We start from the raw sequence: 20574 nt of genomic DNA, 5'->3' as shown, positions 1-20574 counted from the left end.
AGAAAAGTTCGAAACTTTGCACTATCAAACTAACAAGCTTCCAAAGTGCTGCATCATAAAACCATCTGGTTTCCACAAATTGTCCGAAATTTCAAGCTCAACTAGAACAAAAACAGTTATAGCTTGATTTCACTACCAGCAGAAAAGCTGTTAAAGCTGCGGTATCATGAGGATAACACCATACACGTTACGAGTACATTACGCCTTATCTCTATGTACTATATTTCGGATATTCTATCAAGATTACTCTAAATTCAACAATCATCACACCTTATAATACATTTCTTCACATGATATCTCAGAAACCCTAAACTATACCTTTTATTCCGTAACTCTGCAGACTATGCTTCATTGGACTTCGTGTTTTGTGTCATCTGCAACTTGGGAGCTCCGTATCCCCCAAAACGATTTTGGGAGCAGATTCTTCTTCACAGCCGTGAATAGCCACCCAAGGTGGGATTCACATCCAGCACAACAAGCTACCGTCCATGCATACCTGCAGGAGTAACATGCCGGTCAAATAGACTGTCTCCAAATAGCCAACCCAAAGTGGACTTGTTCGCATAGTTAGGCTTAGTTTGGTATTGAGGTCTATCTAACGCTATTAGATAAAATAGAGTTGGGGTAAAAGCATATAGGGATATGCTTCTGGGTTCTCTGATTGGACTGCAAAAAATGTATTGTAGCCGACTAATCGCGATATACGGAACACAATATTACGTACGGAAATAAACAATGTATTTTCTTATCGTACTTTCTCACCACACGTAATGCAATCCCAAACAAAGCTTTAAAACTTCTGCAAAAGTACTTTTTGAGTATAGTTGTTTAACGAAATATTGGTATCTTTTTCTTTAAATTCCTCTCGTGTAGCTTCTGCTCATGAGGTTCAAAAGTTCTGGACATTCCTTAATTCTTAGAGAAACACCAGCTTCTTGAAGCATCTAATTCTCAAGCAGAGAAGCATCTAAGCTTGTGGAAAATCACTAACTGGGCAAGTGCCACTTAGTAAATAAAATCATCGTTGAGTGCAACGAAAAAGAAAAAAAGAGGTGTAATCACAAAAGCACATTGTCCTTTATGAACAATTATCGAGTGTCACGGAGTCACTGCAGCTTGCGTGAAGGGAGGATAGAATATAAGACAGCATAACAACAGTTAGAAGAAGAGCATTTCAACATATTGGTCATGCTTCAATAATTAATGTAGAAAAGCTTTCGAAACCAATATGGGTTTGTAAATGGAAAGCACATGCATACCCTGGAAACCAGCTATGCTCTTTGCTTGGAGCACCATGGAGTAATAGCCCTATTGCCTTCTGAACGGTTATTAACTCATGAACATAACCATTTGGGTTCACAAAAGCATTGAGGGGACCATCGGTCGACATCACTACCATGTCACTTCGCTTTGCAATCAAAGCCTACAACACAAGTCGACAAAGTATCCAGAAGATAATTTAGTAAACCAAAAGTAAACACAGAAATGCAGAGTGCCTACTATTAAGAAACTACTGCATACAATACAAACCATCGAATAAGAAAAGTGCTTAACTTCTAGCAAAAGTTAAAAATAACTCTCAAACAGTGGTGAAATCATTACCTCACAGTTCTTGCAACGTAAAAGGTTAAATCCCTTAAGTAACTGGATCTCCCTCTGTAGCCTATATGATATTCCATCAATCTCTAGAAGCTCCTGCCTTGTAGATTCTGATAAAGGGAGTTTGCTGGCAATATAGAAAGACAAAAGACCTGGTTTTCTGATATAATCATCCATGCTTGGGTTCACAATTATCTGTCTCCATAACTCTGCAGCAAAAATCAAAGAAAATTGTTACAAGAATTCTAGAGAAGACACCAAAATTCAAGTTAATTATGCCCTCTGCAGTTGCAATAAAAGTATGACTATACATATCAGGTGACATACCAAAATATCTGGTAGCTGTTCAATTAAGAATTCCTCTATCCATAGAAAATGAAAAGTATACAAAAGAAAAGATTTTTCCCAAGAAATTTCAGTAGTGTGTTCTACATATAGTAGACATGCACATGCACAATATATTATTATATTTATTTATAACTAAAAAATATGTATCTGTGGGTGTGAATAGAACATAGATGAGAATTTTCTATAATGAGACCTAATAAACACAAACAATGGCCTCGTAGAAGTATGAAATTACGCGTAATACCTGCAGCCCGTCGAGCAAGTGAATATGCATCATACATTTCATAAACCCAACGAGGCCAAAAAGACATTGGAGCCTGGAATGCACAGTTTGACTCAGTTGCAGCTCTATAAATGTTGCTCAATTCTTTCCTTGGAGAATGCTTGTCAACACCTTCCTCATTCATTTTTTCATGCTTAAAATGTGCAGCTGATCGACTTGATTTTGAAGAAATTTTTTGCTGCATCCCAAAATGCCCATGCAAGAATTCCTCCTCACCACTTGACAACTCATTGAACATTTCATTTTTATTTGCTGAATCTACAGAACCAGATCCAGTAAGGCACACTCTCGTGTCCATTTCAGAATAGTCGCTCAAGACACTACCAGATGACACAGAGTCTGAATCATTTTCTGCATCTACAAATCCATGTTGAAGAGCAGCAAGAACACCTGAAGCTTTTCTGTGTGAGAAGGTACATGTCCGATAGTTGTTAACTGAGGCCAGCTGCCCAAATGCATCTTTCGGGGTTCTCAGAGGAGTATCTTCTTGGACGATTTCAATTTCACCAAAGGGCTACATTGAAGGGTGGGGGGGAAATACTCTTTGTTAGTCTTCTCTAGTCAAACAGATACATGCACACTCACACATGAGCAAAGACAAGCATGATGCAGGCATGCAGACATCCGTGCATGCCACACAGAGAGAGAGAGAGAGAGAGAGAGAGAGAGAGAGAGAGAGAGAAGATCAGACTCACTGCTCCATCAACATCTACCCAATGACGTCTCAAGCGAAATCTCTGTTGACCACGAGTAACAACATTTAATGAACCATTATCCAATCGCCTATATTGCCGTATCTGGAAGGGCAAAATCAGAAGAAATTTTAAGAGACTCATCCAATCTATTTTGTATGTAGAAATTAAGACAAATATGTCTGCCTGTCAGGTACATTCAAGAGGAGTCTAAATTAAATTAACCGATTGAACCACAATCTTCCATAAACGTGGAGACCAGAGAAACACATGCAGCAAGTGGTTGTATTGCTCTAATAAGTGAAGCCTTTCTTGTCACTGGCCAGGCTAACCATCAATGCTTATTGGGAAAAATGTCTTCAGTACTCTCTAAGATTCTTTAGTTTTTTTTAAGAGCACCCATAACAGATGCTGCCCTGATAATATTCTAGTTTCGGGATAATGTTAACAACGCTTTTTTGACAAAGCTAGCAAAATAGGTTCTAGACCTGAAACATTATAACTAGAACCCATAAGACAGTAAAAGACACATTAAGCAAGCAGATACGTCTATCCACAAACATTCTCTCTTCATCAAGCTTGTTGCAAAGAATGATTACCAACAAATTGTTAACTAAGCTGCTGATAGGCAATTTACCAACATACAAAGAGTTACAAAGATTGTTACAAGTGTGACAGCTAGGATTAATAGGTAAGCTGTAAGCACAAATTGCAATAGGGACAAAATCAGCATATAAATAATCAAGCATGGGATTACCTGGAAGATTGTAAGCACAAATTACAGTAAGGACGAAACAGACTTCTAAAAACCCAACCTCAGCAGTTGTGCCAATTGAAGCAGCACGAATCCATCCATTGTTCCGAGGCCGATAAGCACGAACCTGGACAACGCCTCAATTAAACTGCTAAATGCTATATTGAAACTACCAAGTTTCTGAAAAGAGTTGGAACTCAAATAGGCTTATCAACATACCACACCTATTGTGCATGGAGCATCAACCTGGTTTAGAGCTTTTTCCACAGCAGCTGTAAATTTAGGATCAACTATTCTAAGAGGGAGAGTCGCTTCAGGGAACAAAACAACTCCTGGCAATTTTCCAAATGACAAATCATATCTCATGCCAAGCAGCATAATATAGTAAATCACTACATAAAAGTAGTGTACAATTATGGTTAAAAAAAAAGAGTAAAGGGCCCAGAGAAAAGTTAATACAATAAACTTGTAACAAGCCGTCGCATATCTCTATTGAGAAAATTAAGAAACCTGTAAAACTAAAGCAGACAGAGGACTTAATAATAAAAGAGTATTGACATATGTTATTCGCTTCCAATCCCCAAAAAATATTCTATTTTCTTTTCAATAGCAAACAGCTCAGACACCCTCTCGCTTTCCCGCTCTTCTCCCTCTCCCTCTCTAATCCTCCTTTTTCTTACATACTCATTTTCTCATCTCCGCTCTCTGTCTCCTCTCCCTTCGCTCGGCCAGAGTTTTCAATTAGTGGAAGGAGTGGATTGCAAGTCTAATTTTGCAATTATCATTAAGTGCAGAAACTTTGTTAATATGGCCTAATGAGGTAAGGCAACAGACAAGTGGAGCCAAGTCAGATGTTTCTACCATCTAGGCATGTTTCAGTTACATGCAAGAGAATCCTAAAACCTAGGGGCTGAAAGAACCACAACTGAGAAAATTTATTCTACCAAGAAAAATAAAAAGCATTGACTTGGTTTTCAAGGCCCAATCTATTGCATGATTCTCCTCTCTCCCAATTAATTTCTACATTGCTTCAAATTTGATTTAAAGAAGGAACAATCATAAGACACCAATAATCTTGCAGCAGCAATCCTTACAACAGCACGGATGTAGGTTTGAAAAATTCCTAATCTTGCACTAAGAATTCTAGTTCATGCCATGAACACAATATGCAACACGATAGAGCTAATAAACATTGTTCTCCAAGAGGAAAATGCACGCCACTATCGATAGACGCAAAAACTGGGTGTACCTTCAAAATAGAGCAACGGGACTTGCAAGATTGTACCGCCATCGAAAAAACTGTTCCTTCCATGGATATCATCAATCTCTGTTACATAGAAATACTGTAAATATTTTACATTAGCAATAACAAAGCAATTAGAATGAGAAGTAGGGTATTCACCGCCGAGGTATGTATGTAAGGAAGCCAAAGATGTATCGAAGGTAAGACCATCAGATGGACCCGCCTCTCTATCACCATTGCCACTTCTATAACAAAGTGAAATAAATTTGATCAGGAAAATAAACTAAAAACTAAACAAAATAAAAAAAACAAACAGTGAAAAGGGACCCTTTTTCCTTTCGCTACCAATACCTAGAGTTAGAACATAGATATCTGGGGGACAAATTTCACACTTTAGGGGAGTTCGTGAAAAAATAATAATAATAATAGATTTTATCCAACAAACTCTAAATTCCACAGCTTTTCCATAAAAATTCTTCAGTGCTCCATACTATGATCCAAAAACCTAACGCAAATCAAAGCTAAATCTAGGCTAATTCTCTTCAATCCTCTACTCCTCAGCGATCGAAATAAAATAGCGAACCCTAGATCTACAGCTCCGAATCCAAACCGCCCCTTTCCCAAATTGAAACCCTAGATCGAAGCAACCAAGCAGCACGAGAGAGGAACCTAAAGAGGGCGTCGTCGTCGTCGCCGCCATTGTCGGAGGCTTCGAAGTCGTCGTCAACTTCCTCGACCTGGAGCTCCTCCATGTCGAGCTCGAGGATCTGCGCCATTTGAAGCCTCTCGCTCTCAGGGACGCGAGCGTTCTCCTCCATCGTCGGCCCCCTCTCCGTATCCCGCGTTCACCGCCAAGGAGGAACTATACAATAATCGCCTCTTCTTCAATCTTCTTTTCTTTTCTTTTTTTCCTTTTATACTGTGAGGTGTTTTTTTTTCTAAAAAGGGTTAATTGCATACCAAACATGATGAATTACCGATGTATTCCTGTAAAATTCAAACTTTTATAAGTTATCCTTACAAAAGTCATAATGTATACAGATATGTTCGTGCCGTTAGTTTTCGTTACAGAAATTTTATTAACACAGATAAAATATTTAACATGGTTAATTAATAAGGTAAATTTATAATTTTCCCCCTTTCTTCTTCTCCTCTCTTTTCCTCTTGCATCTTCTTCGTCGCTAACAAACCCGACCACGACATCACTGCGGCGGCGAACTCTCTCCCTCTTCCTCTCCCTCTTTCTTTTCCTCATGCATTTTCTTCATCGCCGACGAACCCGACCGCGCCCTCGCCGCAACGGCAAACCCTCTCCCTCTTCCTCTTCCTCTTCCTCTTCTCCCTTCTTCTTCTTCTCCTTTTTCCTCTTCCCTCTTCTTCGTCGTCGGCTAACCCGACCCCGACCTCGCCGCAAACCCCTCGCCTCCGAGCTTCTCCAGTCTCCGCTGACTTCTTTTTCTTTTTTTTCGTATCCTCCTCTTCTCCTCAATCTTCTTCTCTGTTGTCGTCGTCGATGATCTGCCGCCGCCGTTGTACGCTCCGGAGGCCAGAAGAGGAAGAGAATGAGGAAGAGGGAGTATTTTTTGAGGGACATATTTATAAAGGCAAAATTGTCATTTCAAAAGCATACTGTTAAAAAATTAATAATTCCTTAACAAATTTTAACCAGAGGGACATATATGCTACATTACGACTTTTGTAGGGACAATTTATAAAATTTGAGTTTTGCAGGGATATATCTGCTATTTCATCATGTTTGCGGGGACCTATATAAAATTAACCCCTTTTTTTTAAGTAAACTTTAAAGGGATAATTGCCTATATACCGCTCAAAACTTCAGAAATATTTTATTTATTCCTATATTTTTTTCAATATATCAATCATATGTTTATCCGTTATTTTAAAATACTCCTGCAGTTTCCACCCATTAAGTTAATTTGGACTAAACGTGAGTTAAATATTTACTATAGATAAAAAAAATCAAAATGCCTTTTTTATCCTTAACTTAAAGGCAAATAAGAAATATTAGTGATGGTAGAAGAATATATTTGAAAATATCAAAAATCAAAATACTTTTTGTATCCCTACCTTATGTGCAAATAAGAAAAGTCGATGATGATGGAAGGGTATATTTGAAAGGGCAAAATAGTAATTTCATACAGATAATAATTATTGCTAATAGTTTATAAACGAAATTTAACTCTGAGAATATATTTGAAATAATTGGAACGTAAAAAAGGTAATTTCAATATTAGCCTTCTAAAAGAGATAAATCAAAAAGTTGAAAACTTTTCAGAGGTATATAAACAATTGCCCTAAACTTTAAATGTCTCTCTCGTTTTCGTATATTTTTATTTTAGTATTATATAGTTTAAAATATATTATTTTAACATTTTATAATATTATCTTTTATTTTTTTTGTTATAGTGGTGACAAAATTAAAACCATAAAGTATTGAAGTAAAAATTTGATAAATCACGTGTGCTGAAATGAATATTCAATAAACCATAGATGACATATCTGAAGTTTTTTTAATATGATTTAATGGAGAGTTAACGGAGGTATTGACGGAAGAAAAAGAAATAAAATCATAGGTACTAAAATGATATATTTTTAACTGTAGGATATTAAAATAAAAAGATATGAAATTATAGGAATAATATTTGAAGTTTATCTTTTTTTTAGATAATATGAAAATGTTTATTACATAATGGGTATCATTCCTTCAAGAGTTTAATAAAATTTTTTTTTTCTATGCTTAGTATTATAAAAAAAAGGTTGGTGAGAATAGTGAGTAGATATATAGGGTAGAGTATAAAATTTATGCCAATGATGTGTATCATTCCTTTGAGAGTTTAACAATTCTTTTCTTCTACTTTCAGTATTGTGAAAATGGGAAGTTGGTATGAGAAGTGAGTAAATATAGAAGGTAGAGTATAAAATTTATTCCAGTATGTATTGTTCTTTACACATTTGTTTTTATAAAAATAAAAAGAGAGAAAAACTAAAATACTATTAATTGTAGAGAAATGTTATACTATCTTTATTTTTTAGTCTTTGAATATCTAAAATTCGATAGTATCTATCTATAGTTCTATACCTATACATTATTTTCCATGAAGTCTTGCCACATGGCGGTCCCTCCTTTATCCGTACCTTCTTCTCTGTTCTCTAATTACAACCCACACTCTTCATCTCCCCACCAAGGAGTTACTAACGCATCATTAATTTTAATAATTACGATAATCCACACAATTAGCACCACTAAAACCCCATCATCATCATCTCCTCATTCTCCGAAACCAAATACCACACTCCAACAATGTCCTATATTATAAACCAACTCTTTTTTCTATTATTCTTATTATTATTCTCGAACGCGAGTACGAACCTGTCAACGCTGTTCGGGTCGAGCCATGATTGTTTGGGTGTGTTGTTTGGGTTCAGCAAATGCTTAGAGTTTGTGGAGGGCGGGGCGAACAGGGCCGAATCAGGGTTGCTGCTGCGGGCTCGGTCACGTGCTTAGCCGGAGCGTCACGTGCCTCTGTGTGGCGAGGCTAGGCGTACCCATGAACGTCACCAAAGCTCTCGCTTTACCCTCACTTTGTGGGCTCTCCTACACGCTAATAGTCTCCTGTTACAAAAGTAAGAGGTGTATTTTTTTTATGGTCCAATTTCATATATACAAATTACTTTCATAAGAAAAAAATAAGTAAAATAAGATTTCTTTGTACTATTTTTTTTTTTATTTTTTTAGCGCATAAGAATGGTTCATATTTTATAATTTTTTTAATTTTCTTTATCTTTTTGTTTTTAAATTGTATGTGTACTGAAATTAGGGTTTCGTGAATTGTAGTGCAGCATCGCGGGGAAAAGCGAAGATAGATTTGGAGTCAATGAGAGGAAAGAAGCGATAGGTTTGGAGAGATATGTAGAAAATTAACGTGCCTGTGACGAAAAAGGAGCTCGACGTTGATAATGACGACAAAGGTAATGTGGAGATGGGGCTTCGTCTTCCCGATGTCGGTAGTGCGATCAAGATGCGTATGGAGTAATAATTCTATTGCTGCTTCTTTCATTACTATTTTTTATAATTTATTTACTGAAATTATAAATTTTGTTACATTTGTACGTATATCTGTTTCATCTATTTTATTTGTGTATATATTAATATATATTATCTTTATTTATTAATGTCTTATAATAATTCAAAAAATTTAAAATTTTTATTTTGTAAAACTTCTGTCTTCTATAATATCAGTCCGCAGCAATGCGCGGGTAACTTTTATTACGAATCCAAAAATTAATACTCTACTCTCTAGTTGTATCCTACATGAAATCCCTCTTTCTTTCTCCCTCTGTATATAGAAATATATTTATATAATACATAATCGGATAGACAAATATTAATTTTATTAAATTTTTACAGAAATAAATATATAAAATTTAAATTTATAAAAATATATACTTATTATTCCGTATGTTTTGTATGGAATTAAATGTTCTTATATTAAATTATATCCACGCATACGGTATTCCCGTTTCCCCTTTTCGGGGATGTACGGAAGAGTTGGGTCTGTGCACTGCGGTCTACGCAATAAATTTCTCACGTCACAGTCAGCGACGGAAGGTTTATTCCCGGCGCCAATAAAATCCCGCTGACAGCCGTCCCTCCGTGGATGGGTCTTCGGTTTGCGGACGGACGCGACCACTCGTCGCGCGGACTGCCAGCTCGCTCCCTCGGCCCCCCCATCCTCAAAAGCCGCGCCAGTCTTCACTCCCGCTTCGTCTCGTCCCTCCGACTTCCACCCCCAAATTCGCCATCCAAAAATTCTCTTCGTCGTCTCCTCCTTCACTCTTCAGTCTTCACTACTAATCCAACACACGCACCCAAAAAAAAAAAAAAAAANAGATCCAAATCTATCTCCCACACAAGCAACTAATCATACAACAGAACCCCCTCTCCTCCCCATCCCCACCAAAAAAAAAAAAAAAACAAAACAAAAAAACAAAAAAAAAATGACGGCGAAGAAGCACCGCGCGAAGTGCTCGTCGGAAACGCGGAAGCCCCACTTCTTCAAAGTGCTTCTCGGCGACTTCGCGCAGCGCCTGGTAAAGTTTTTCTCGCTTGGGAACTAAAATGTCTGGAACAATGTAGGGTCTCCTAGCAACAGCGGGGGGGTTTATTGTTTAGATGCTACGGTTTTAACTTCTTAATGGCTTCGCTATTTTTGCTTCTTAAGGGGCTTAAATTTACTACAATTCATTGGAATATAGTTCCCTTATTTTTATTTGAGCTCCTTGTTCTTTTGAAAAAAAAAAAAAAAATCAATTTTGTCAGTTTCTGTCAGGAATTCCTAAATAAGTTGCAGAGCTGACTGGTATTTTTCAGTTTCTTTATTTAATTTACCTTTTAGTTGCAAAATAAAATTTTAAAATGAATAAAAAAGTTACTTACAAGTATACTTATTAATTGGTTTGGATCATCTTGATACACTTATAATTGTGCCTCTAAGATCACTTGAGCCTAAAAGTCTAAAAGGTAAAGAACTTGTCCGAGCTGTTACTGTTTAGAACACTCGGTTTTGCATGCCAATTTACTGCAAACAGAACTTAAACAAGCAAATGATTTTTTAACGATGAAATTCGATTTACAAACGAATCAATGATTTTCATAACAATCTTTCTGCGTGTGCAGAAGATCCCGCCGAACTTCCTCAAACATATCTCAACTGAGGCGTCGAGGACGACGAATAATTCGAAAGAAGCATCCAAAACAGCCATCCTCGAGGGTCCCAGCGGAAGCAAATGGCACGTCGAGCTAGGCAAGACTGCAAAGGGCACGTTCCTGACTAACGGATGGCCCAAGTTTGTGAAGGACCATTCGATGAAGGAGTACGAGTTCCTAGTCTTTCGGTACGACGGAAGCATGCATTTCACTGTTATAGTGTTCGATAAAACCGCTTGCGAGAGAGAAGATCTGTTCAGTGTCCGAGCCGGTAGACCTCAGAAGCTTTCGTCTGATATTCACTACTCCGTCGTCAAGAACGAAGCAAGCGAAAGCGAGTTGACAGAGCTTCCTTCTAGCGAAAATCGTACGCTTAATCGGCTACAAGTTGTCTGTTCTGATTCAGTTCAGACTAAAGCTAGAGGTGAGCATTTTAGCTTATTTACACATATCTTAGCATGTGGAGTGTTTCGATGTGTAAGTTGTTCTTGATTTGTATAGCTTCTTGGTGCATGCATCGATGCAACTGTGCATTCATTGATGAACTTCAAATTCGTGCTTTATATGCAAATATGTCTCTTTAAACAGCAGTATTCTACTAGAGCTTTCCCAAATTAGAGAGGTGAAGGACCAATGCAGCTTCTATTCAATTAATCTTTGAAGAATGCATTGTTGTTCTATGGATGTCGAGCTTTTCGCATGATTAATGATCGTTTCGGTTAAGATTTGTAATGACCCTTGATAAAGAGGAATGTGTGTGCTTGGTACGTCCTATGGAACTTTATATTTTTAGTGATCAGTTGTAAATAATAGCATTATTTTGTGCACCCAATCCAAACTAATATGCTATGTGTAAAGATGTGGCTTTTCTATTCTCTTTGACTCTCCTTACCCTGTTACCTTAGTCATTATATAGTACAAGTACTCATCTGGAGACATTGAGCTATATAATTTGTTCGTCATATTTTGTCAGTTTATTGAAAAGATTAATGCTATATTTGCTTAAGCTTCAAACTGTTACCCATTGAAAATTTTGTGGTCACATTATTTAGATTTTAATGTTGAAACAGAAGGTGATGAGCTCCCAATTTGTGCTATCCCCACTCCTCCTAAACGCTGCCAGTATATGTCCAGAAGACGGCCTGTGGCAGATGAAGAAAGATTGAAAGCACAGGAAGCTGCCGCCTCTTTTAAGTCGACATTTCCTTATTTCATCATCAGAATGTGTCCAATGCATGTTTACTGGTCATATATGCTGGTGAGTTTTTACACATGGATTTGCTCTACGTAGGGATTCTTTTGGCTTATGGCTGCGAGTTTTCCATGCTTCGTTAAGTTTCTATATACTTTCGTCATCCAAAACTATTGTGCGATGAATTTATCTTGTATGATACTGACTTTCAACTACTTGTTCAAATGTGGGATCACCGAGTCATCAAATGTTCAATATTTATAGGCTAGCATGCGCTCTTCATACGAGTTCCAAGCAATCATAATTCTAGGATAAATCACAAATTAGTCCTTTAAGTTCAGCCTCCATTATTATTTTATCCTCAATAGTTTCAATTACAGCATTTTTAGGCCCTGACGTTTGTTTTACGAAACAATGAAGTCCTTCCTTGGACTGCCTTCGAAAGGTCCCAGGTCCGCAGCATTAGTTGGTTTTGCTTAGTTGAGATAAATACTTCCAAACGAAACCGAAATGAGGTAACAAACTCCAGAAGATCGAAACTCTGAGAAGAAAATTGAAATCAGAGCCAAGCTTTAAAATTATCTTTAACTCTTCAAAACTTATTCACTTGTTTCTTGGTGCAATTAAATTCAGAGGTTCCCGGTTCGTTTCTCTCGAGAACATCTCCCACGCAACAGGGTCGACATGGTTCTCCGAGACCCGAGCGGTGAGGTCACTTGCCAAATGCATCAATCAATTCTTCCAAATTCAGATGTAAATTTTGAATTCAAATTGAACCCTGGGTATCGCAGGCGCTGCGTGGAAGGTGGTGTACATTCCAAGCACAAGGGACCGCCTTTCTGGAGGGTGGGGTGCTTTTGCTCGCGGTAACTGCCTCGAGGAAGGAGACTACTGTGCTTTCGAGCTCATCGAGCCGCTCGAATTTCGCGTCCACGTTTTTCGGGTTGTTGAGGAGACACAACCTCCTTTGAGGCTGTCGAAGAATCTAGGGGGATTAGATGTGTAGGCTCCTCTTGAGCTTTTTATGACTATCTTGGTTGAATGGTCACCAGTGCAGTTAACAAAAAGTTTATTGAATATGCTTTCTTTCAAGTGATGTATATTCTTTCAAAGAGTTTCCTTGCTAGTTCTTTAGTTTTTCATTTCCGTCGCAGCATCTTTATTTTAGATTAAATAAAATTGAAATTTTTGCAACTCGCTTAACTAATTATGAATTTGTTAAATGCCCATCTAGCGGGGATAGCTCAGTTGGGAGAGCGTCAGACTGAAGATCTGAAGGTCGCGTGTTCGATCCACGCTCACCGCAAAAGATTTTCTTTTATATTTCTCTCCAAATTTTATGCTTTTATTTTTGAAAAATGCTTTTTCTTCTTAGTGTACAAGATACCCCCCATCCATCCAAGGGCGGGTGCTGTCCACTAGTGATGGCTCTTTATTAGGGAAAATTTCAAATATCCTCCTGTAGTTTCGCACTTTCTCATTTTAGTACCATATGGTTTGAAGTGTATTAAGTTAGTATCTTGTGGTTTCACTTTCTTAATTTAGTACCCTATAGTTTCAAATGTATCAAGTTAGTACCCTGTAGCTTCATTTTTGTATCAAATTAGTATCATGTGATTTCAATTTTCTCTTTTTATTATCCATTTCAGGATATATAATTTAATAAAATATTAAACCACAGGATACTAAAGTGAGAAAGTGCGAAATCACAGGGTACTAATTTGATACACTTGAAACTATAGGGTACTAAAGTAAGAAAGTGCAAAATCACAAGTACTAACTTGATACACTCGAAATCACAGGGTACTAAAGTGAGAACGTGCGAAACCACAGGGGGTATTTGAAGTTTCCCCTTATTTTTTTATATTTTGCTCAACCTGGGCTGCATAAGTTTAAGAAAACAATACACAAAATGGGGCCCCATCAATACGGGCCCAACAGTATTAATGGGGCGAAAGTTTAAGGGTTAATATCAACGTACCGATAATTGCGGGGGGTTCTTGTACATATTTACTTGGTTTCGTGGGATTCCAAGTGCAATTTTTTTTTTTTTAATATTTACTCCTCGAGGACCTCCTCCTCTTCCCACAAAAAGCCGGGCAAAAGCGTAGCACAACACTACAAAACGCTACAGGGAACGAAGCGCTCCTCCTATTTGTACTTCTTCGCTCTCCTCCGCGCAAACCCTTCTCTTCCCCCATTTCTCCCCATCTTGTCTCCTTCGTCCGAAACCCTCGGGAGCGGAAGCTTCTCCTCAAAAAACCCTAGAAAAACCCTAATTCAATCCTTCCTCCGATCGAAGAGCCCCAAGCCTGTGTACCATCTCCCCGTGCCATGGGGGGAGCCGACCACGGGAGGACGCGACGTAACCAGACTCCTCGATTCTCGAGCTCCGAGGTGATGCGTCTTTAGGTGATCGATTGATAGATGTGTTGGGGTTTATGTATTTCCCCTACGTATTGATTCGAACAATGCTGGGAATACTACCTGGAGTAGATGAGAGTAGAAGCTAGGTTGAGGAGATCGGTCTTTTTTGGATAGTGTTGGAGCTCACTATCTTGTGATTCATGAGAATCTCTCAGCGATACAGTTATTGTTCCACCATTTAGATTCTAAATCCATGTGCTGTGTATTGGCGATGGCTTGGTTGGAACTGTTAAAAATGTTGAGGATTTTAGTCTCACACTAGATAGAAATAAGAATCCCAGCTTTTGTGTAATGTGGAAGGGTTCGCTTTTAGGATGATAAGCGGCAACAAAAAGCAATTGTAGATCTCTATTACCTGCATTTGTATACTAGAAAGACCTATTGGTAGTTATTATCTCATATCAGTTTTTTGCCCGACCAACTTCTCGAAAAGTCAAAATGCAATTTTGTTCCTTTTTTCAGTGTATTATATCATTAATGGGGGTAAATCTGCTATTTTCATTGCTGTCAACAGATTAAGCAGATGGAGAAGTTACTTCTGGAGAAAAAAGACGAATTATTAGATGAAAGTTTCTGTCAGCAGCTTACCGAGAAATTTAAGTGAGTCTTATAATGCTAAGCAGTTTCTACCGGGTCTTTTTAATATACTCTGTTGAACCTTTTGTGTATTTTTCAATCCAAAGTTGTTAGAGTAAGTGTCTCATCTCATATTCTTAGATACACTGCTATATCAGATGATTACAAAGCGAAATATAGAGAAGAAAAGATGGCTGATAATTTACTCTTACTTCTATTCTTTAGATGATTATGTCTCTAAAAATGCCTACTAATTTCCTGCTTTGTTCGATGCCCTGTTTCAGTCTTGCTTCAGGTAGATGTACAAGTAGAGCTATACAAATGAAACAGGTATTGTTAAAAAAAAAAATCCCTTCATATTATATACTGGTTATATGGAATCTATTTTTGATGAAAGGCACATGTTTCAGGTTCAAGAATGGTTCAAGAATAAACTGCGTATCCAGGTCCTTGATGTCCCTTCTTCACCTAGTTCTTCAGAAGAAAGGACTGCAGTATCAGAAGCAAGTCTCTCTAATAATGCTCTTCCAAATACTTCGGACATGCCCAAAGGTGCTTTTACAACTAAAATTATGCTTTTTTGCCTTATTGCTTTAGTCACAAGACAGACAATATCCGCTTTTTTTTTTTTTTTAATCTAATGGATATTCATTATATATGTAGTTGGCTAGTTGCAAATAGTTTTATCGATTCCATGAACTCTTGCACGTAATTTAACTAAATGTAGGTGCATTTCCTATATGTGGTCTTCTCCTCATTATTTGTTCACATCCAAGATGAATTTGATGAATTCTTTATAATTCTTTCAAAACCATTTTTAAACAGTACATTGTCACTGCTACTCCTGAGTAGACTGTAAACTGTAATTATACGTTACTCAGGTATGCTCTCTGAAAGTTCTTGAGTGGCGCAGTGGTCTTGAAGCCTTCTGGTGGCTTTGTCTAGCCGCAGGATGAAATTACAAATACGATATGCTTACCTCTTGTAAATCTTCATTACATTCTGCAAGAGATGCTAATTATTATTTAATTGGAAAATTGGTGGATTGTTCTACTTTTCCTTGAACTTTGTAGCTAATAAATTGCTCTAAATGTTCATAAGATATCTGGTGGCATATTTTTTTTCTGCCTTTTTTGTATGTTATAAATATTAAAACTGTTCTCTCTCTTCTTCTTCTTCTTTTTTCTCTATTTTTTTTTTTTTTCATTGGAGTTCTATTCAGGTAGAAGTGGGAAGAGTGCTGAAGGTAGAGAGTTGGAATTTGAGGCAAGATCATCAAGAGATGGCGCATGGTAGGCTTTTATACTCTCAAAATGCACTTCTGCTTTGCAACTCCTCTCCTTGTTACTAGCTCCTGTTGTAGTTGTCTTTTTCCTTAGCTGTGCTTCTTGACTTCCTCTTCTTAGAGAATGGTAATTTTTAGCAATCTTAACACATGATCACTGTTATGCAAATATCGTTATACAACTTTCTACTTTCTGTTAAAATGTGTGATAGGGACAAGTAGAATAACAACTTTCATCTTTATGTTATAATGCTTGACTTCTATGCCTTAAGTAGAAAAGGTTTTCAAGAAGATTGGTTGAGCAGTGAACACGAGTGGGTCATTCTACACAGTGGACTCTGGCACTTTAGTAGTGATGCATTAAGTTGTTCATCCACAAGTTTTTATTTCGTTTCCTTATGTTTTTCTTCCTGTTGACTTCCAATGTGATCCTACTGCCGCAGGTATGATGTTGCTACATTCCTGGCGCATAGAGTTCTTAGTTCTGGAGAACTTGTAAGGAGAAGTATTTGTTTTACTACTCCCTTTGTGTATTTGAAAGCTCTACCAACTGTTTATGAATTCTGTCATGTTTCCAGAGCGAGATGTAGTTGCGAAATAAAAATGTTTCCCTTCTTAACTATATGTGCCGAACTACCTGAAATGAAAAGTTTATCATAGAAGCTGACATAATAACTTCACACATTGAACAAGGAAAAAAACTTTTTCTGGCCCCAATAAACTGAAGAGTCTTTTTCTTACACATAAAAGAAGTAAGGTAAGGATTAGATGACAATATCTCTTTATTGAAGCGTAATATTCTTAATATCACTCAATTGAACAACGAAACTCATCTGTTTTATCTTAAGGAAGGGTTGATGTTTATTAAATCATGTGCTATTGACAGACATGTGAATATAAAAACTTTTCATCTGGCTAATCGCCAAGCCAAGGTTCCTGCCTTTTAAGCCAAATTTCTTAACCAGTTTAAACAGTGTGATTTCCAAAGTCAGTCATGCCGGCATCTAATATTAAGAGTGCCAAATATCATGGATTCGCTTGGTCATTGTTCAGTTTTCATGTATATTGGATGCCAAAATGAACATGAAATAGGAGTTTAGGCAAATTTTAGACAGTTTCAAGTATAAATTGCTTCAACAGATTCTGATTGTCTAGTGCAATTCATGTTATTACTTACATATAGACAATTTTTGTGGCAAATTTCTTTATGTCATCTTATTCGTTTCGAGTTATGAACATCTTTGGCATTAATTCTGTTGCTTTCCAACTTCTAGCCCTCATGTTTCTTATATCACTTCGATTTCTAAAACTAGGAAGTCAAAGTGAGATTTCAAGGGTTTGGAGCTGATGACGATGAATGGGTGAATGTCAAGGAGGCTGTTCGTGAACGCTCCATTCCTCTGGAATCTTCTGAATGTACAAAGGTTGCTGTCGGAGATCTTGTCCTCTGCTTCCGGGTATTTTTCTCATTATAAAATCTTTTTCTCTTACTTTCTGATTAGGAGGTAAAAATGGGCCGGCCACACTCCCAATTTCTGTCACTATTAGGGGCGGGTTTTGGGCCAGGGCCCTTTGAAATTTCATCGGAGTTTTGACCTAATCCTGGCCCATTTAAATCCCCTACCTCTGGTGTGATCTCTTATCTGTTTTGCTGCTTCCACTTCAGGAGAGGAATGAAGAAGCAACCTACTTCGATGCACATGTCATTGAAATCGAAAGGAAACTGCATGATATTAGGGGCTGTAGATGCGTCTTCCTGATCAAATATGATCATGATAAAATTGAGGTATTATATTTATTACGTGTATTTTTTGTTTATTCTACTACAACTTTCATAGATCTTTCTTCTTCTTCTTCTTCTTCTTTTTTGGTTCTGTTTGTCTTTACCAACAAAGCCTTTAATCTTGTGATGCCAGGAGAAGGTTCAGTTAAGAAGATTGTGCCGCAGGCCAACATACTGAGTTTCTTAGGAACAGAATTTGTGTGCTCATCTTTGACATGTTGATTGTTGGAACTCAGATTGATGCTTAATATTTATCGCGAAATCAGTTCCTACTGATGTGCTTTCGCAAAGTAACCTCTATGGATTGATTAGCCTTAATGGATTGGTTAATGTTGGTAGCATATAATAATTATATAACAAGGGAGTTTCAGTAAATCTCGGAAACTCAGAACATTTCCTTATTTTGCTTTGATATGCACTTTCCCCAGAGAATGTTGGCTGTGAATTTACTTGTTAGTGGTCTTTCTGGTTAAATTTGTTTTTGTTGATCAAGTATTTTTGGAGCCACTATGTCAATCCATTGATTATGGACAGGGACAGAGCCATTGTGAGGCTTACAGTGGCCATGGCCCCCTCAACTTCTAAAAATTGTATATAAATCCTTTATAGTAAATATTAAAATATTACAAATTTTAGTTTTAGAGGGGCCAAATTGATGTTTTTTTTAAAAATGAAATTTACGTCCTAATTTTTTTCTGAAATTTTTAGTACTCTTCCTTCCGTTCTTGTAGTCTTATTACTTTTTTAGTACATTATTGTTACTGTTGTTAATAATAAGTGACGAGTGAATCTGACGATCTTTTTTTTCTTACTATCCATAGTTGAATTTTTTCAATCAAATCTAAATCTTGCCCCCTTCAAATCTTGATTTCTGGTTTTGTTCCTGATTATAGAAACCATTGTGGATTAACTAATTGGTTAATAAGCAGTACTTGAGTCTCCTTTTTTTCCCCTTTTTTAATACTTGGTAGGATATAATGTGTAACTCGAATTACACCTCTCGATTTACACCCTATTACCATTTACCACCAACCAACTTTGCTTTGAGCTCTAATTTTATCAGAGCGAAAGGGCTCGAGTTTAAAAAAGAATTTTATAAATAGAAAAATGGCACTTAATAACTAGCCCGTCTAGCTCAGTTGGTAGAGCGCAAGGCTCTTAACCTTGTGGTCGTGGGTTCGAGCCCCACGGTGGGCGAATTTTTTTTTTCACTTTCTTTCTTTCTTTTTCCCACCCTTATTAGAGGAGTCAAAAAATACATTTTCAATTTTTTTCAAAAAAAAATTCATTTTTTAAAATTTAAAAGAAGGAAAATTGATTTTTTTTTTTTTTTTTTAACTCAGAATCATTGAGGACTAGATTATTGCAACCAAATTAAACTGCAATAATAGAATGTAAACTGAATCAAACACAGAATATATCCTCGTTTTTTTTCTTTTCTCATTCTAGGTGTCAATTTCACTCTCGTCTTTTCCAATTTAAGAGAAGGCAGATAATTACCTTTTCCACCCTCATTCTAGGCCTCGCTTTGATTTCCGATTTTTTTTTAACTCAAAAGAAGGATAATAATGACGCTAACGGGTCACTAAAGTCGTACTCTACAACGAAGTTTAACGACTAAATTGGTACAATTGAAACTGCGTGGATGAAAATAGAACCCAAATCAAACCTCATAAAACTAGGGCCCAGCAATGCTCGGATCTTTTGATCCTTTAAACCCCACTTAATGATGGAAGAGAGAAAATAATAAGATGCTCCATCATGCCGTTTTAATTTGATTTGCATTTGCATATTGAAAAGGAGCAACTTTTCTTGTGAGATGTGCGTGCATTGATGATGCGAAAGCAATGCGTTCCTAGAACACTCCATCTTGCCACCTTGTAATTTGGTTCTCATTTTTTCCATTTTTATGGTCGCTTTTTGAGACCCAATCACTATCTCAGCATTAATTGGCTCCAGTTGCCACGAAAGTTGTTAAGTTTGAAATATTGGTGCTTTGAAATTCGGAAAATTAATATTAGGTGAGGGAGGAGCAATCAGTGAGGGAGATTAGGTGCCATTTGCTAGCTAGTATGGGAGAAGAAATGTTTTTTTTTTTTTTTTAAAAGAGCAGTGATTTTAATTAACAAAGAATTTTTGTGTTGTTAATAGATCGGTTTTGGATGCACAAACACTTTATTCAGCATAAATTTGTTCCTGTTCTCCAAAAGCCTACAGTATTTGATAGATTATATATAATTAAATACCGATAAAAAATATTAAACATTTTTTAATAAAATAAATTATGTCATATTTGAAATATACTATCCTACCAAATTATTGATGATAAGAACTTTCAAAATATTAAAATCAAATTTCTAACTTTCAATAGTAAACCTTTATATTTATGATGCAAAAAATATTATTAAATAAAATATTTCGACATTGAAATAAGACCTTAAATTTGACTTACTATATTATAATTATGTGGATGCTAGCTAAAATTAGCCTCTTTCTCCCTTTATTTCATTTGTGCTCTTTTATATTACTATTCAAAAAGGAAAAAAAAAAAAAAAAAGTATTGAGAAGCTCAACAAAAACAAATACTCTGCAAGTTTTAGAGCTGAAATAAAATTTTGAACCTTAAAAGGAACTTAAAAGTTAATTACTTGAATGCTTTTTCTG

At 36.7% G+C, this 20574-nt stretch overlaps 3 protein-coding genes and 2 non-coding genes across 7 annotated transcripts; 4 read left to right on the top strand and 1 right to left on the bottom strand.

The window, feature by feature from the left end:
* LOC109716971 (protein cereblon) lies at positions 1–5815 on the bottom strand. Of its 2 annotated transcripts, none has more exons than XM_020242598.1 (10): positions 5589–5815; positions 5079–5164; positions 4926–5003; positions 3896–4008; positions 3738–3803; positions 2926–3027; positions 2192–2744; positions 1603–1808; positions 1260–1423; positions 1–496 (listed from the first exon to the last, which is right to left on the bottom strand). In XM_020242598.1, exons 1-10 carry the CDS (start codon positions 5735–5737, stop codon positions 349–351), a joined length of 1665 nt encoding a protein of 554 aa, XP_020098187.1. In that variant the 5' UTR covers positions 5738–5815; the 3' UTR covers positions 1–348. The 2 variants fall into 2 exon arrangements, with proteins under 2 accessions (XP_020098187.1, XP_020098189.1); XM_020242600.1 differs by having other exon boundaries at positions 5079–5161.
* Positions 9874–12951, top strand: LOC109717066 (B3 domain-containing protein Os01g0723500-like). The gene is made up of 5 exons (XM_020242729.1): positions 9874–10031; positions 10618–11071; positions 11718–11905; positions 12473–12545; positions 12631–12951. The coding sequence occupies exons 1-5, from the start codon at positions 9939–9941 to the stop codon at positions 12843–12845; spliced, it is 1023 nt and encodes a 340-aa protein (XP_020098318.1). The 5' UTR covers positions 9874–9938; the 3' UTR covers positions 12846–12951.
* Positions 13073–13145, top strand: TRNAF-GAA. Its single transcript has one exon. It is a non-coding gene; the product is annotated as a tRNA-Phe (tRNA).
* On the top strand, positions 13919–18322 carry LOC109716932 (protein SAWADEE HOMEODOMAIN HOMOLOG 1-like). 2 transcript variants are annotated; one of them, XM_020242555.1, is made up of 9 exons: positions 13919–14236; positions 14781–14866; positions 15127–15172; positions 15253–15394; positions 16065–16134; positions 16571–16622; positions 17441–17584; positions 17794–17913; positions 18044–18322. In XM_020242555.1, the coding sequence occupies exons 1-9, from the start codon at positions 14174–14176 to the stop codon at positions 18086–18088; spliced, it is 768 nt and encodes a 255-aa protein (XP_020098144.1). In that variant the 5' UTR covers positions 13919–14173; the 3' UTR covers positions 18089–18322. The 2 variants fall into 2 exon arrangements, with proteins under 2 accessions (XP_020098144.1, XP_020098145.1); XM_020242556.1 differs by having other exon boundaries at positions 13919–14251.
* Positions 19035–19107, top strand: TRNAK-CUU. The gene has a single exon. It is a non-coding gene; the product is annotated as a tRNA-Lys (tRNA).

The sequence above is a fragment of the Ananas comosus genome, linkage group 11 (genome assembly GCF_001540865.1).
Source record: "Ananas comosus cultivar F153 linkage group 11, ASM154086v1, whole genome shotgun sequence".
In the NCBI taxonomy this organism is placed as follows: domain Eukaryota; kingdom Viridiplantae; phylum Streptophyta; class Magnoliopsida; order Poales; family Bromeliaceae; genus Ananas; species Ananas comosus.
The sequence above is the reverse complement of the archived record's forward strand: the minus strand, read 5'-3'. Positions and strand labels throughout refer to the sequence as shown.

Excerpts from the sequence above, each read along its gene's own strand:
- LOC109717066 (XM_020242729.1), top strand. The coding sequence starts at position 9,939 with ATGACGGCGAAGAAGCACCGCGCGAAGTGCTCGTCGGAAACGCGGAAG. Across the intron at positions 10,032-10,617 it reads GCGACTTCGCGCAGCGCCTG|AAGATCCCGCCGAACTTCCT; the intron begins GTAAAGTTTTTC and ends CTGCGTGTGCAG. Across the intron at positions 11,072-11,717 it reads AGTTCAGACTAAAGCTAGAG|AAGGTGATGAGCTCCCAATT; the intron begins GTGAGCATTTTA and ends ATGTTGAAACAG.
- LOC109716932 (XM_020242555.1), top strand. The coding sequence starts at position 14,174 with ATGGGGGGAGCCGACCACGGGAGGACGCGACGTAACCAGACTCCTCGA. Across the intron at positions 17,585-17,793 it reads ATCTTGTCCTCTGCTTCCGG|GAGAGGAATGAAGAAGCAAC; the intron begins GTATTTTTCTCA and ends CTTCCACTTCAG. Across the intron at positions 17,914-18,043 it reads ATGATCATGATAAAATTGAG|GAGAAGGTTCAGTTAAGAAG; the intron begins GTATTATATTTA and ends TTGTGATGCCAG.
- LOC109716971 (XM_020242598.1), bottom strand. The coding sequence starts at position 5,737 with ATGGAGGAGAACGCTCGCGTCCCTGAGAGCGAGAGGCTTCAAATGGCG. Across the intron at positions 5,165-5,588 it reads GACGACGACGCCCTCTTTAG|AAGTGGCAATGGTGATAGAG; the intron begins GTTCCTCTCTCG and ends ACTTTGTTATAG. Across the intron at positions 5,004-5,078 it reads CTTACATACATACCTCGGCG|AGATTGATGATATCCATGGA; the intron begins GTGAATACCCTA and ends TCTATGTAACAG.